The 15,044-nt window shown below is 45.9% G+C and overlaps 1 protein-coding gene across 1 annotated transcript in view; it reads right to left on the bottom strand.

Annotated features, from left to right (window-relative positions):
- The window catches only part of PRKCH (protein kinase C eta), a 119,945-nt gene extending 116,722 nt beyond the window's left edge, over positions 1–3,223 (bottom strand). The window contains exon 1 of the mRNA XM_075029619.1: positions 2,864–3,223. Within this exon, the coding sequence (XP_074885720.1) occupies positions 2,864–3,223 (360 nt within the window). The remainder of the gene's footprint in view (positions 1–2,863) is intronic.
- Between the last annotated feature and the right edge of the window lie 11,821 nt (positions 3,224–15,044).

The following is a 15,044-nucleotide window of genomic DNA, read 5'->3' as shown; positions in this document are numbered from 1 at the left end:
TCATGTCCATACACTTACTCATCTGCATAAGTGTTTGGGGTCATAATTGCAGTGATGTACCTGCAAGTCATCTGGGAAGCACCAATGCTTACACACCAACTGCTCCTACTTGCCTCTCACCGACACTTCCTACAGTTCTCACAAAAGGTGGTGACCAATGTTACAACTAATCACTTTTTTTTCAGCAGGAGAAAATCCATGTTTATAAACAGAGCAGCGTGAGCCTGAGAGCTCATGCCAAAATTTTCAGGCCAACGTGTTTGCTGAGGGACTGTCCCAGGTTATCCCCAGCAGCTTGGCTCTCCAGAGGAGAGCTCAGGGAGCAGAGGCAGCCAGCAGAGCAGAGGCAGTTTGGCTGTTATCAATCCAAGGAGCATTTGGAGTTTACCAATATATTGTTGTCCTTGTCTCTGAAAAGTGAACGTAAAAATGCTGTTTCAAATCAAAATGAAAAATCACGCACAGACAAGTCAGTGTAAGCCAGGTTAAACTTTGAGGATTCACCAATCTTCCCCTCACTCCATTCACTCCTTCCTTGCCTACATGTGCTTTTGCTTTGGGGATGGAAAAAGGGCAGTATGAAGGATTTCAGAGTGCAGGTGTTGCAAATCATCTTCAAATCCCTTGTGGTGTCTTATATCGTGCCAGCAGTTCATGGACCTTGGGTTAGTACAAACCAGCATTTCCTATCCTTCTGATTACACAAAACCCCACGACAGCCTTGCTGGATTTATCAACACATATTAAATTATCAGGGCAAGATGCTGTTCCCTGTCATCATGTGACCCCGGCTGCACGCTATGCGAGATGCTAACGAAGCAAGTCAAAAGGGAGGGGAGAGGAGAAAGGGAACAGAAGATGAACACTTGCTCACTCCCCACTAAATCCACCCCAGCTGTAATTTTTAGACATTAACTGAAAAGTTAGAGCAGCAGCTCCTAGCCTCTGTCTACACGCCCAGATATAACATCAGTTTATATCATTCTAGTTAAAAAACTCACTGATTTTCCACCCCTTTGCACCCATCGACTCACAGGTACAGGAGTTCGTAAAACATGTGCCTATCCAGCAGGGATAAGAAACTTTGCCCTCACCAAAGACCAAACAAGCATTTCAGGCTACAGACCGCGTCTGTCCTAAAAATCAGCACTGCAGGATGGATGAAAGGAAAAGAAACAGTGGGCCCCTGGACATGCATGCATCCACACCAGAGGCAATATTATTATAGATATTTTAGTAATGTAAATAAGGCCACCACCTTTGCAACAGAGCAGTCCAATCCCACATGTAGCCAGACCCAGTGTGACCGGGACTCCAGCCTCCCGAGAGGATAGAGCCTCTCTCAACAGCAAAGAGGAAACAGCCCCAGCAAATTAAACAAAGAAAACCCTCAAAACTACAGCTCTCTATCCTGAGCTCACTCCTTTGCCCTGGCCCACAGGGGTTCGTTCTGTATTTAAAACTGTTTTAGCACAAGTCCCAGGAGCAGTTTCTCTCCAGCAGCACAACTAGCCTGGGAAGATGGGCATGCACCCACTGAGCAAACCCCTGTGAATTCTGCTCTGGCTGTGCTGTCAGGAGCAATATCTGAGCCAACTCGTTTGAGGCTAGCCTGGATCCCTCTGCCTGACACAAAATCACATCAGTGACTGTCTGAGAGAAACCACCTTTAGTGCATGAACCTCAAGCCTATCCGTAAGGTACCTAAGTACACCATAAGAAGAAAAAAAAAAAAAATAGGACCAACATACACCTATTAATCAATCCTGCAACTGGTATTTCCCTGTAATCACCCGAGAGGTGTAGCATCACACCTCAGTCTCAGATACCGGTTGAGAACAGAAAGCAGCGTATTCTCCCCAGCGATACGATCGAGATGCCTATCTGTTCTCTACAGTGTCAGCTCTCTTTCCTCTACGTCTGATTTTATTGTGGTGGTTACCTGACCACGCGTGCTGAACTTCCTGGCCTCAAAAAGTTAATACCTACCTTAACCTCGGAAACTCTCAGCTCTTCTGCACCTTCTCTCCCAAGAAGAAATACCTTTTTTTTTTTTTTTTTCTCCTTTTCTAACCTAACACAAGCAAATTCAAACTACTGTCTGGATCAATACAGTCACTTCTTCCTTTACAGTAGTGGAAGCTAAGGCACAATTTTAGAGCCTGTGCTATTACTTTCACTTACCATTAAGGACTAAGACACAAATGAGGTTCTCTGGGCCAGATGCAAGTGACATCTCCTTAGAAATAACCTAGAATTAGCTGTAAATGAAACTGTGTTCAACCAGCACAGCGGTGTACATAATAGACACAAGACTAGTCCTGCCGTTCTGTTAAGAAGTCAAAGAAATTTGCATGCACACATCAAACAATTGTGCAAGCATGTGTAGATCTGAGCAGAAATACATCCAACCCCAGGTATCCGAGTTTCCAAGTATATCTCTGCGTGCTAAGCAAAAGAAGAAAGGTGTACGATTGTGTCAGTCTGCAGGTGTACTTTGCCAGTTATGCACTACAAGCCTTCTTTCTGCTAAGTCTACAAAGAGAAGAGACTTCACAGCCCTCAGCTACAGGGTCTCGACTCTCAAGCTGTGACAGCTGAGACTTTTTGTTCTCACGGTCGCAATATGCAGCAGCTGAAATAGCAGTCTAAATAGCAGTCTAAGCAAACCTAAAGCACGGGGGGGGGGCACAAACAGACGCACAAAGGTACACCTGTGTGAACGCGGACACGCACACCGGGCTGCGCGCATCTGCAGCACAGGCGTGCGAGGACAAGCCCCGGCTCCGCGAGTACCCTTCGAGCGCCTTCATTCATTCAGAGAGGAGCCCAGCTCCAGCTTCAGCCGGAGACAGGTACTCACCCAGCCTTCGAAGCCGTCACTGGGGCCTGCGGAGCGCAGGAGGTCCTGGAAGTGCAAGGTGCAGTTGGCCACGAAGTCGTCGTAGCCGATGGGGGTGTCGTGGAAGACGGACAGCTCGATCTGATGGCCGTCGGTAACCGTGGCGGAGAACTCCTCGTTGTAGGTGGGTTTGTTGGTCTTCTGCTTGGTGCTGGTCTGCCCGACGCGCACCTGGTCCACGCTGACGGTGACATAAGGGTCCAAGAGCTGGTAGCCCTTGCGGAAAAGCGAGTGCCGGAGGGACCAGCGGGTGGGCTGCAGGCCCACCGCCTCCCCGATCCGCACCTTCAGGTACCCGTTGAACTTCATGGCTCCGGACATGGCCGCCCCCCCGCGGCGCCCGGCAGCCCGGAGGAGAGCCAGACCCCTCTCCCGCGGACCCGGGCCGGTAGCCAGCCCCGCCGCGCCTCTTCAGGGGGCCGGCCGGCGGCTCGGCGCCCGCCCCCGGGCCATGCCGGGCCCCGGAACCGCCGCCACCCGCCTCCCCCTCCTCCTCCTCCTCCTCCTCCTCCTCCTCCCGCCGCGCACCGCCCACCTCCCGCGGGCAGCGGGCAGCCGCTCCGCCGCCCAGCCCCGGCCTCTCCTGCCGACGGGGAGCGGCGCCGTCCGCCTCGGCTCGGCGCGGCGCGGGACACCTGGGGCGTAGGACGGCGCTGGGCGGGGAGGAGCCGCGAACCCGCGCCGCGAAGGCGGGGCCGGGCTGGGGAGCGGGCGGGACGGGCGTTCGCACCGCTCGGCTCGGCTCGGCCCGGCCCGGCCCGGTCCGGAGGGGGAACCGCCTGCCGAGCCCTGAGAAGCGCGGCGGGGAAAACAACGCCCGGTGCTAGGTTGCGGGGCGAGCAGCCTTGCCCCGGCGCTGCCCGCCTTTCCCCGCCGATGCAGGGGTGCGCCCCTCCCGCACGCCCCCCCCCGGGTCTCCCAAATACCCCCGCCGGCGGCCGCAGCCCCTTCCCGCCGCGTTTCGCACCGCCCGGGGAAGGGCTGAGGCCGCAGCTGGTCGTACCTGCGGTGTATCGCCGGTACGAGCCGCACGGGGAGAGGAGTTCAACAGCGCAGCCTTAGCTCAGCTGCTTTGTACCTTGTCTTACATGGCAGGCGTTTTACAGCATCCTAACGCTGGAGCCGCGCATTTAACGAGGAGAACGGGTACAGGGAACAGGAAGATATGTTGATTTTGATATTGAAAAGTTTATTGTTACAACTCTGCCGTTTGGGATTAGTTGCATATGATTAACGTTCTTGGCACTCGGCATGAAGGGTTTGGTTCGGGGTGGATATCTCTTGGTTCTTCATTGCACTTTATTAAGTCAGAATTTAAATACTTTTAATTACTTTCCAAAGTTCACAGCAAAATGGCTTGGACTGGGTAGGTGAGCCGTGAAATCCTGCTTTCCTGGTGATACTGTTTGGCCAACGTTGTCTGAATTAGGTTGCAGTCCCTGCAGGGGAAGATGTGGTCATCTGAAGGTCCCCGACACTGCCGGACAGTGCCAAGGCTGGCCGAGAGTGTACAGCCTCTTTTTTTTTGGTGTGTGTTTCTTTCATTTTTTCTTTTCTTTTCCAGCCCACTCCTCTCCCCTCAGCCCTTTATCTTTCACATTCTACCCATTCCCTAGCAGACCGCTTCTGGTTTCCCACCCTGTCCTCCTCCACACACCCTTTTTTCCTTCTAGACACTCCACATTTTGCAGGAGCACCAAGGCAAGGCTCCTTCCAGCCTCAGACAGAGCAGGGCTCCTATTGCCTACTCGGGAGAGAGCAGGTGGAACAGGTTCAGTAATGTGATCATTCCTCACATGGAAGCAACAGTTCTGCCAGAAAAACTCACAGACCCTTAAATCAGACTTTTGACAGGTCTCCTTGCAAGGCTTTTAAGTTCCTTGATCTGTCACTATTAGCTGGAGAAAGTGTTTAAGAATTTTTTGGGCTTGGTTAGAACAGTTCATCCTGGGGAGGAACGCAGGCTTAATCTGAGAAACTGCAAAACTGCACAAGATCCAGCCACTATGGGGGCTAGGATCTTGTCTCCAGGAGTAACCAGCTCAAGGTCTTTTAACAGAAGGTATGGCTGAGCAAACACAGAGTAGTCTGTTCCCATAAAAGACTTAAAGATTTAGGAATTTTTTTGTTGGGTTGATGTTCCTTCTGAAATGCATTTTAGCATTAGCTGTGATCATTCTGGGTAGTTTTATTTTCCCTACAGCTATCCTGTTTTTAATCTTCACACCTTCTTGGATTCCCCCATCCCACAGCAGTGAGCTGGTCACAAATAAACATTTTTTTTTTTTTTATCAGCTGTACATCTGCTATCACTTTAATTTCTTGATTTACCACTGTTCTTCTTTCATGACACCATAAAATAAAAAAGCCCCTCATTTACCTTCTCAAGAGCATCACTATTTGCCATTTTGCACTTTCATCGTCTCTATCCTTCCTAATCATGAGCTGTCCCTTGGAGTCCATCAGCCAGGACAGAATCCGTACTGACCATCATGGGCAACCCACAGTTCTTGGACGACTTCACCAGGACTCTCTGTAACAGCTACAGACAAGCCTTAAAGACAGCCTGAACTTTAAAGCACCCAGGATCAACATCCACAGGATGAGTCTGAAGGCCTTATAAAGGCTGGAGCACTTACTCTCCGAACTCCAAATCGTCAAACATAGATTTTACTTTGCTTAGAGGTCTTCAAAGAGCTCAGTGCAATAGCAGTGAAGAATGGTGATTTAGAAAGAACAAGTTTTGGCTTAGTGCAGCATGTCCAGTTTGCCTCCGAGTTTCTTGTGCTGGATCTATTTATTTGCCTTATGGAGATTAAAACCTCTATAGGCTCCCCCAATAGTGCAGATAAACCCTTTTTAGAAGTCTGAATATCAGCTTATATTCACAAGAGCTCTTGGAGGTTGGAGACAATAGTTTATATATAAACATGAATTACAATACCAAACTGCCATAATACTGACAAAATTTTTCTCTTTACCTTTTCCTCAGTTTTCTGAGGAAGCAGAGATGAAAGCCTTCCCAAGCAACTTGTTAAAAATAATGACTGGCTCACATATTTACTGACACAAACAGGGAGAAAACCAAAATCTGCTAGTTAAGGGTTCTGATGGTGCCATTTCCTCTGCTTAATCACACAAGGTGAAGTACTTCACTGCATACTTTTTCCATATAGTGGTTCATTGGAGTCTCGTGCGATAACATGATTCCTGTACCTGGGCCTTGGAAAAAAACGAGCAAGTATTGTAAAAGTTATGGAAAAAACAGGTGAGCTATAGTTAGAAATTTTTCTGATAAGCAGCAGTACCCATTGCTAGCCAGTTTTCCACTGGAGGAAAAAAATCAATCCTGTGGACTCATATGATGTGAATCTAATTAATTTTGTTTATCCACTTGAACTAGCCTGGAACAGATCATCTCAAAGAGCATCTGAACACACCCCTATTCTGAACTCCCAGCCAAAGCCCTAACGTCCTGTTCTCAAAGAGAACCGAGTAGTGACATGAAGTCAGAACATACCCTGCCCACTCTCCAGACATCCAAGCAGCGGAAAAACACCCCCAGTTCAGTATTTCCTTCCAAGAATCAAAACATCCCTGCACATAATGACCTTGCAAGGCTGAATACAGCAGCACCATCTGGTGATGGCTGCATTGAACCTCCTTGCACAGCTCTCAGTGCCAGGCAGGTCTGCAGGAGCATGGCTTCTCTTCTCTTCCCCAGCAGGAGCTCAGAGACCAGGCTCCAGACATGGCAAGTTGATTCATTTTGTGCCCTCAAGTGTTCAGGGAGGCTGAGCTCTTCCTAGCGCTTCCTGCCAAGCTGCATGGTTTCCTGAGCAATCGCCCAATGACACATAGTGGTGTTCAAGCAACCAGCTGAGAAGAATGAACAGCTCTCCTGATGTTGTGCTTGAGCAGCAGCATGGTGGATGGCGTGCAATGGCAACAAATAAAAAATAAAGCACATGAGGCAATACAATCTGAATTATAGGTAAATTACAGGATAAACAAACAGATAATAGGCAATCTTAATAACCTTCTACCAATCTGGGAGAAGATTTTAGTGTAGTGGTGGAGAACCTCCTGGAAAAAACAGCTTAGAGCTCACCAACTATCAAAAAGACAAATAGACTATTAGTAATTATTAGAAACAGAACTGAGAGCAAAGCCAAAACTGTCATTCAGGCACTGCAAAAATGATACACCCATACCATTTATATTGAGTGCAAGTCCGCTTCTCCCTCCGTCTCAAAAAATGCACAACAGAGCTAGAGAAGGCACAGAAAAAGATGACAAAGGTGATCAAAGGCATGAAACAGGGTTGTGAAGGGAGAAAGGCTGCCTAGCTTAAGATCTTGAATCTGGGAAAGAATGACTGAAGAGGAAAATGTGAGGGAGATCTGTACAATCATAAACCATATGAGCTGGATGAACGGAAAAGGATTTCTCATTCTTTCCCAGAAAAGACCTAAAGGGCACTCGGCGAAATTATGAGGCAGCAGGTTTAAAACATACAGAAGCAAATGCCATTTCACACAATGCATAGCTACAATATAGAATCCCTTACCAAAAATGGAGGCCAGAAATATAAACAGTCTCATAAAGGGGCTAGACATTTATGGAGGATGGACTTTCTAGTAGCTACTGACCATGAGATAAACCCTGGCTCAGGAACTTCTTAAACCACAAATTGCCAGCTGGGAGGATTGACCAGAGGAAGGACCACTCTGTGTTTCTCTTATTTCTTATCTTTTTCTGCTTAAGCATTTTACTTCTTACTCTGAAGCCTCAGTTACCGGCCACCCGCTGGAACAGCATGGCTGAGGTATGATGAATCTAGGAGGGACCCAGTGTGCCTATTATATTCCTCTGGATTGTAATTTCCAAATCTAAGTGAGAAAACTCAGGAATGACACCTCTTGAGACTGGCTTAGCCACAGTTCCCTGCAGATGGGTGAATGGCCAAAGACGGGAACAACTCTCTGAGTTTACTCTTGCACTCTTCCTTCAGGTCATAGTAACCTTAAGGATAAGTTTATGCAAGTTCTCTCTTAAGTTTTTGGTAGTCTGTCTGGAAAACTTGCAATTCGGCTCCACAAACAAAGCCAAAGAGCTTGGCTAAGCCCTCTTATAAGTTTATGATTTAAGCCTGGCCTCATCTCACACTACAGCTATACACAAATTAGAGCCCATTCATGCACCATTTAAAACCTCCACTTCTTTTTCCTACAAAGTGCGCATTCCCTTCACCAGTAACCTATAATTCTGTAATAATTTAGTATCGTCCCCATTTGGCAAGTTAAGCGCAAATGCTTAAATTGCTCCACTTTTTAAATTTCTACCAAACACTGGTTACATTCAGAAGTGAGTCTGTAAAGCGATGGAAAAACTTTGGCTTTTACAACTACCATTGCAAAAATGCTACCGACATTTCTTGTAAATGGAACTGCAGTTAAATACACTTTAAAAATACAAAAATTAAAAGAGCTGTAGAGGCTAGTGAAGCAGGAACTAACTCTATTTGGTTCCTCTATTAATTTTAGTCTATTTATACAACTTCCCTTTTATAGTTCTTTCTGTAAGAGTGCTTGTTAAACCTCTAAATAATGACAGCTGCTAAAAACTGAATATCCCATGTGTGGAATCATTTGTGGTCTGGGGAAAAAAAAAAAGAAAAAGAGAAAAGATCAAATTCCTCACTAATGATAATAATCATGGGATCAATCCAAAACTCAAAAGTCAAAAGCAAAGCTGCCACTGATTTAAGCTATACAAGAATCAGCCCTAGTTTGTATGTCTGCTGTTGCTCTTGATTTATCCCAATGCAAACTAGAAAAAGAGATTTAGCGTAATATCAGCTTTTCTTAGGTAGCATGCATACTTATTTTCCATGAGTAAATTGGAGCTCACCTGATCCTTATTATTTTTTATTTTTTGGAAAACACCAGGTCATTTTATAAAGTGCTGGTATTATAAACTGCAGAATATAGTTTATAAGAGCACTAACTCCTACAAGCCAACCATTAATTCAACTAATGGCCTGTTTGTTGTATTAAACTGCTCTCATTTGTCTGGGTCCATTAACAAATGCAGTGGTCATTAACTGTTAACAGCAACTCAGTTATTAGATTTTATTACTTGTACAGGAAACACTGGAGAACAAACCGCTTGTTTTGGTTTACTGGGGTTTATTTCTTTCCCAGCAGTCTTGCCCTATTATTTATAATTTAGCTCCTCACTTATTCCCAAACATGACTGATGCAGAAATGGGTTCAAGCCATCCATGTAGACAGTCGGTTCACATGCCAGCCCCTCCTGCCAGCCCCACCTAGCCCAACAAACCTCTCCTTCAAACCAGAGAGCTCCAAGGCACCAAGCATTTGGAGCAGCCTCTGCTTTTGTGTATCTCTTTGTTGGGCAGCAGCTTCCACCCACATATATAATAATGGGATTTAAGTAAAAGATACATTAACATGTATCTAGGAGGCTGTAAAAATCTTCTGCTTCATTCATGGTTCTCTCTCTCTAATTCACTGAAATCCAACATTCAAGCTTAAAAATATCTTTTACCTCTTTGTTGGGGCTGATGCATCAAGTAAGGGTTATCTCTTTCTGTCTTGCACAAACATTTAGTCCAGGTCTCTTCTGGCCTTGTTGTTTACAAATAAGCTTAGAGACACAATCTTGCAAACGCTTGTATGTGAGGAATGTTACCCAGTACTATCAAGATCTGAAAGACCTTCCAGACTCTGAATGCTGAAGACCCCCGATGCACACATTACTTGCTTTGCTTTCTTCACCCTGATTCAGTTCAAAGCAATGGAAAAACAATACCAGTGTCAAATTGTCTTGAAGGACTGGCAACAGCTTGTCATGAAAGCGGCTTTCACCAAGCAGTCTGAGCAGTTTTCTTCAACCTGCAGTGCCATGAGACACAAATGAGGGAGGAAACACCCAGAAATGTGTTGTTAGTGCTCTTTGGAAACAAGATCTTCCGGACTCCCACCAATCAGTGTTAGACCTGACTGGTGTTGCAAGACAGCTACCAGTACTTCAGAGGTGGAGATATGTGAGGTGACTGTGGTTTACCATCTGTGGGAATGGGTATATTTAATGAGATTGAAATAATGCAATTTCTGAGCTATTGGTCTTTTTCTACTGCACTGCAGTTATTAATGGTACTTAAGTTCTTCTCTCCTCCTACAAAGGCACAAGGTATACGTTTATACACCTGGTATAAACGATCCCACCTGTTCACTAAAGGCTTGGGTCAATCAGAAGGACAGGGCCACAACCGGCACAGTGGCAGAGTGTATCAGTGGCAGACATGGTGCTTAACTCTCTGAAGAAGAAAGGCCACGCTCCTCCAAATAAAGTGATCCACAATGCAGTACCTGAACGCGTTGCATTGGACATGCAAAGAGGATTGGTGGGGCATTTGGCTTGTTGAAATAGGGTCTTATCACGGTTTGATTACACACAAAGCAGTCAGAGGATGGTCACGGAGTGCAAATTTGGCCAAATTACATCAGCCCAGTGCTATCTGCAAACCTATGCAGATGCTATGGCAGCCAATGTAGCCAAGACAGCGTCAAGAGGAAAAAGGTGAGAGATTTTGCTAAGAACAGGCTCAAGACACTGCTAGTTTGTACAACCAGCACGTGATTAGAAAGTGTGCGTGTTATCCCCAGAGCAGAGGTTAAAGCCTATTCTGTATGCCCATGCCTGTGTCTCACATGGTATGTGCATGGGGATGTGTAGTGTTGTGGTGCTGGGGACTCAAAGATATGAGTCAGCTGCTGCCTATAAACAAGCTACTTCTGTTACAACTTCCATCCTATCAGCTTCTGATAACAACTTCCTTCCTACCCTCTTTCCCAAGCTAGCACGTGCTAGCACATTGCGCAACAAAACCAGTTGGGCAAGAAATCCAAAAGTATTTAAAAAGCCCAAGGATGTGCACTTTATGCCATTAAGATGTGGAGACTTGCTAGGAATGGTCCCAGATCATCAGGTGTGTATGCATTCTCTTTACATTGTGGTAACACGGTAGAATAAAAAGAGGATCTCTGCCTCTTTCAGCTCCTGGTACAGCTCAGAACATAATAAATCCCAGGACTTTCCATGAACAGCAGGACTGTTCAAACACAGAGACCCCACAGTCGGCTTTACAAACAGAAAGCAGGTGCCAGAGCTGTGATCTAGACCCTTATTACAAAAAGGCTGAGCACCCCATTCCCTGCTCTTGCATGAGATACTGTGTCATTGTACCAAACTCCCTCTTCCTGTTTCCTCTCCTTTTCCCTCAGGCTCCTCTTGCAGAAACGGATCTTCCTAACAAAGTCACTGTGTGCTTCATGCAGCATGTTATTCCTTCTTTTTGCTTCCACTGGATCATTTTTCTTTCTCCAGGGATCTGGGTGTCAGCATAGCAAAGGAAGAGATCCTGCCACAACAACTGAAGAGCACATTATGATTGTGGTGCGGTTGAGAAGCCTGAGGGACAGGATGCCATTTAGAGGGACCTGGACAAGCTCGAGAAGTGGGCCCATGTGAACTTCATGAGGTTCAACAAGGCCAAGTGCAAGGTCCTGCACCTGGGTCAGGGCAACCCCCAGTATCATTACAGGGTGGGGGATGAAGGGATTGAGAGCAGCCCTGTGGAGAAGGACTTGGGGGTACTAGTGGATGAAAAGCTGGACATGACCCAGCAAAGCCAACCGTATCGTGGGCTGCATCAAAAGCAGCATGACCAGCAGGTCGAGGGAGGGGATTCTGCCCGTCCGGTCCGCTCTGGTGAGACCCCACCTGCAGTACTGCGTCAGCTCTGGGGTCCTCAGCACAGGAAAGACATGGACCTGTTGGAGCAGGTCCAAAGGAGGGTCACAAAAATGGTCAGAGGGATGGAACACTTCTCCTATAAGGACAGGCTGAGAGAGTTGGGGTTGTTCAGCTTGGAGAAGAGAAGGCTCCAGGGAGACCTTATTGCAGCCTTTTAAGTGCTGAAAGGGGGCTTATAAGAAAGATGGGGACAGACTTTTTAGCAGGGTCTGTTGTGATAGGACAAGGGGTAATGGCTTTAAACTAAAAGAGGGTAGATTTAGACTATATACGAGGAAGAAATTTTTTACAATGAGGGTGGTAAAACACTAGCACAGGTTGCCCAGAAAGGTGGTGGATGCCCCATCCCTGGAAACATTCAAAGTCAGGTTGGATGGGGCTCATGGAAGATGTTCCTGGTCATTGCAGGGGGGCTGGACTAGATGACCTTCAAAGGTCCCCTCCAACCCAAACTATTCTATGATTCTATGACTTGCCAGTGCACTCAGCCACAGCACACTGACAGGCTCATCCTTCCATTTGTGAGATACCTTTGTTTATACTCTCCATACTACTCTGGTCAGGAGCTGCTGCCTAAGCCAAGCTGATGAGCCCTAGATGCATGCGGTAAGAGCTTCACATCCAGCTCATTTTAAAAGAAAGTGAATTAGAAAATTATGTTAAGATTCAGAGGGGAGAGTCAGGCCAGGGCCTGTCACTACAATAGTACATAGCTTTATTTCAGATCAGTGAGACTTAGCCCCAGTGTTCCCATTCAGAGAAGCAAGATTTCAGTGAGGACAAGCACTTAGCTTTCAAACCTGTGGTTCCCTTGTCTCTGCAGCACACACCCGACCAGGCATAGATGCACATCTCTGAGGTAAAAGATGCCAAGATACCCTGGGGGAAAAATAGCTTCTGGAAGCAGGTACCTGCCACAGTCAAATAAAGCTTGCATGCTTCTGGATCAACAGGACAGACTCCCGGCTGCACTAGACCTTGTGCAGGTGTCAACACGATGTCTCTGGGAGAGAAACTGTGCTGGCTATGGAGAGCTGGGGGCTGCATTGCTGAAGAGATTCAGAGAAGTTTGGCAGGCAGCTCCAAGGGCTGCCATACTCTGGTCCTGAGGAGACAAAGTGACACCCCTATCTGTTTGCATTGAGTGAGGAATAATCTCTGTGAGAAACCAGCATGAACTGTGCCCACCTGCTTGGTCCTCATGGGAGAGCCTGAAACTGAAATAGGTGAAATAGCAAATGATGGAGAGTTTGGTAAGCAAAACCACTGCAGTGGTTGCCAGAGATCTATTTAAGATCTAGCACTCCAAATGTTCCCCAGAAATGTTTAATATGAATATTATTCCTTAAGAAGTAGGATGTTGTTCTTTTCCTGAGTAGTTTAATTCTGCATTTCTTTAAGTCCTCAAAAGACTGAACTATGACCTGTGCTAAAACAATAGTAGATATTATTTAACAGTAAGTAGGCTAAAGAGGAGAGAAAAAGAAATGTATTAACATTATGGGACTATTATGACAACATGTTGCAGACTCATTATATTAACTAATAATACCTGACTGAGTTGACTCCTTTAACACTGGCAAAGGATTAGCAAGCCCTCAAAGTTCTTTATTTCGGTCAAGACTTAGCCTGATCTTTCAGTTTCCTGCCATGTCTCTCATTGAATTCCTTTTTCTCATTAAAAAAAAAAAAGTCCTATCTGCCAAGAACTGCACATTCTTTTCTTCATCTCAAGTGCTGAACTCTGTTCCACTGAAATGCAGGAGCTCACCAATAAGCTCTATTTATCTGTACATTTTCTAGTAACCACAAGAGCTATCATCTTTAATACCTATAGAGCTGATGGAAGTTGAAAAGCCAGCAGGAAAGGGTTAGAATGAATGGAGTTAAAAGTATACTGAAGTGAGTGTACTATAGAGAATATAATGACGATGAAGAATTCTCAAAGGGAGAAAGGAACAATTACCTGGACTAGGTGACTAGAAGAAAAAGAAACACAGAGGAGGTATTGGGCATTATTAACCTTTAAATTCTATATAAGGAATATCAATTTCTATTCTTCAGTCCATTACAAAGAACTCTCCTCTTAGTTCAGAACTAAACCCCGGAACATTCCCCAGCATATGATTATTGTGCTGTGGCAGGCCTGCACTATGGGATATACTGTGCATCAGATTTATCGCTATGTTTCTGCTTTAATCATTACTGATAGGAAGAAAACATGCTGTGTATGCACTTTTACTGAGATCTTTAAAATCTCCGTAAATCAGAAGAACTCTGTGATAACAAGGTGCCATCCCAAGTACCCATTGAGACAAACTGTTAGATTCCTTATTACTTAAAACAACAGCTCTGTTGGTGCACACCTATGAGTAAAAGTTACCTGCATATCCCCATCCCCATTCCATGGTGGTTACCACAGCAATACTCTCCCCTTCTTTGGAATCGGGGTGTAGGCTCAACCACTAAATACCAGTGTAGGCTCGAGCGCAGTCCTCTCTCACATATCGCACTGAGAAATTCTGACACGTCTGCAAAGAAACAGGGAGAAACAATGGTTAAGACCTCCCTGTCCATCCCATTTCTGCCCCAAAGCCTGCACACAGGCAGCAAACTGTACACATATGGATGCTCTCACTGAGCTGCAACTCATTCTGAATAATAAGCAGGGGAGAAAAACCAATGTCTCAGGATTGCTCTAAAACTTCAAGGCCCTGCTCCAAAATCTTAGAACTTATAAAACATGTAGAAACCAGAAGGTATAGCCACACTGCACAAGGGAAAGCACCCGCACGTACACAACGCTGCATCAGACAGAAACTCCTAAGTGCAGAGCTATGAAAACCAGGTTTTCTTCTCTTATCAAAGACCTCTAGATGGAGCTACCTCTTTTGTTTTCAAACCAACTAACAGCTAGTGAAGTTCTTCCAGCCATAAGGCACGACAAGAGAAATATAATGCTTTGTAAGGGAAGGAAGCTTAGGCATTTACAACAATGTACATGGGAGCATCATTTTGCATCCACGTTGTGCTGTCATTAGATATTCTAAGCTTTTTCATAATCCCTTGAGAAACCAGCTGTGTTGCCAATGCCCTTGTATTACTTAAAAAAGTTGCCCCTTCCAGAAGCGTAATGTTTGGGAGCGAAAAGAGAGTCAAACTGGACTGCAGAGTGCTGAGATCTGAATGTAAATAACACACTGGATCCCCAGCTGGACAGAGATCAGCCAGACCAATTTAACTCAGTGGTGTGGCACTGATATACAGAAGTCTGGGAGCTGAGCTCAGTGCTGGACTA

The sequence above is a fragment of the Buteo buteo genome, chromosome 6 (assembly GCF_964188355.1).
Source record: "Buteo buteo chromosome 6, bButBut1.hap1.1, whole genome shotgun sequence".
NCBI lineage: Eukaryota > Metazoa > Chordata > Aves > Accipitriformes > Accipitridae > Buteo > Buteo buteo.
The sequence above is the reverse complement of the archived record's forward strand: the minus strand, read 5'-3'. Positions and strand labels throughout refer to the sequence as shown.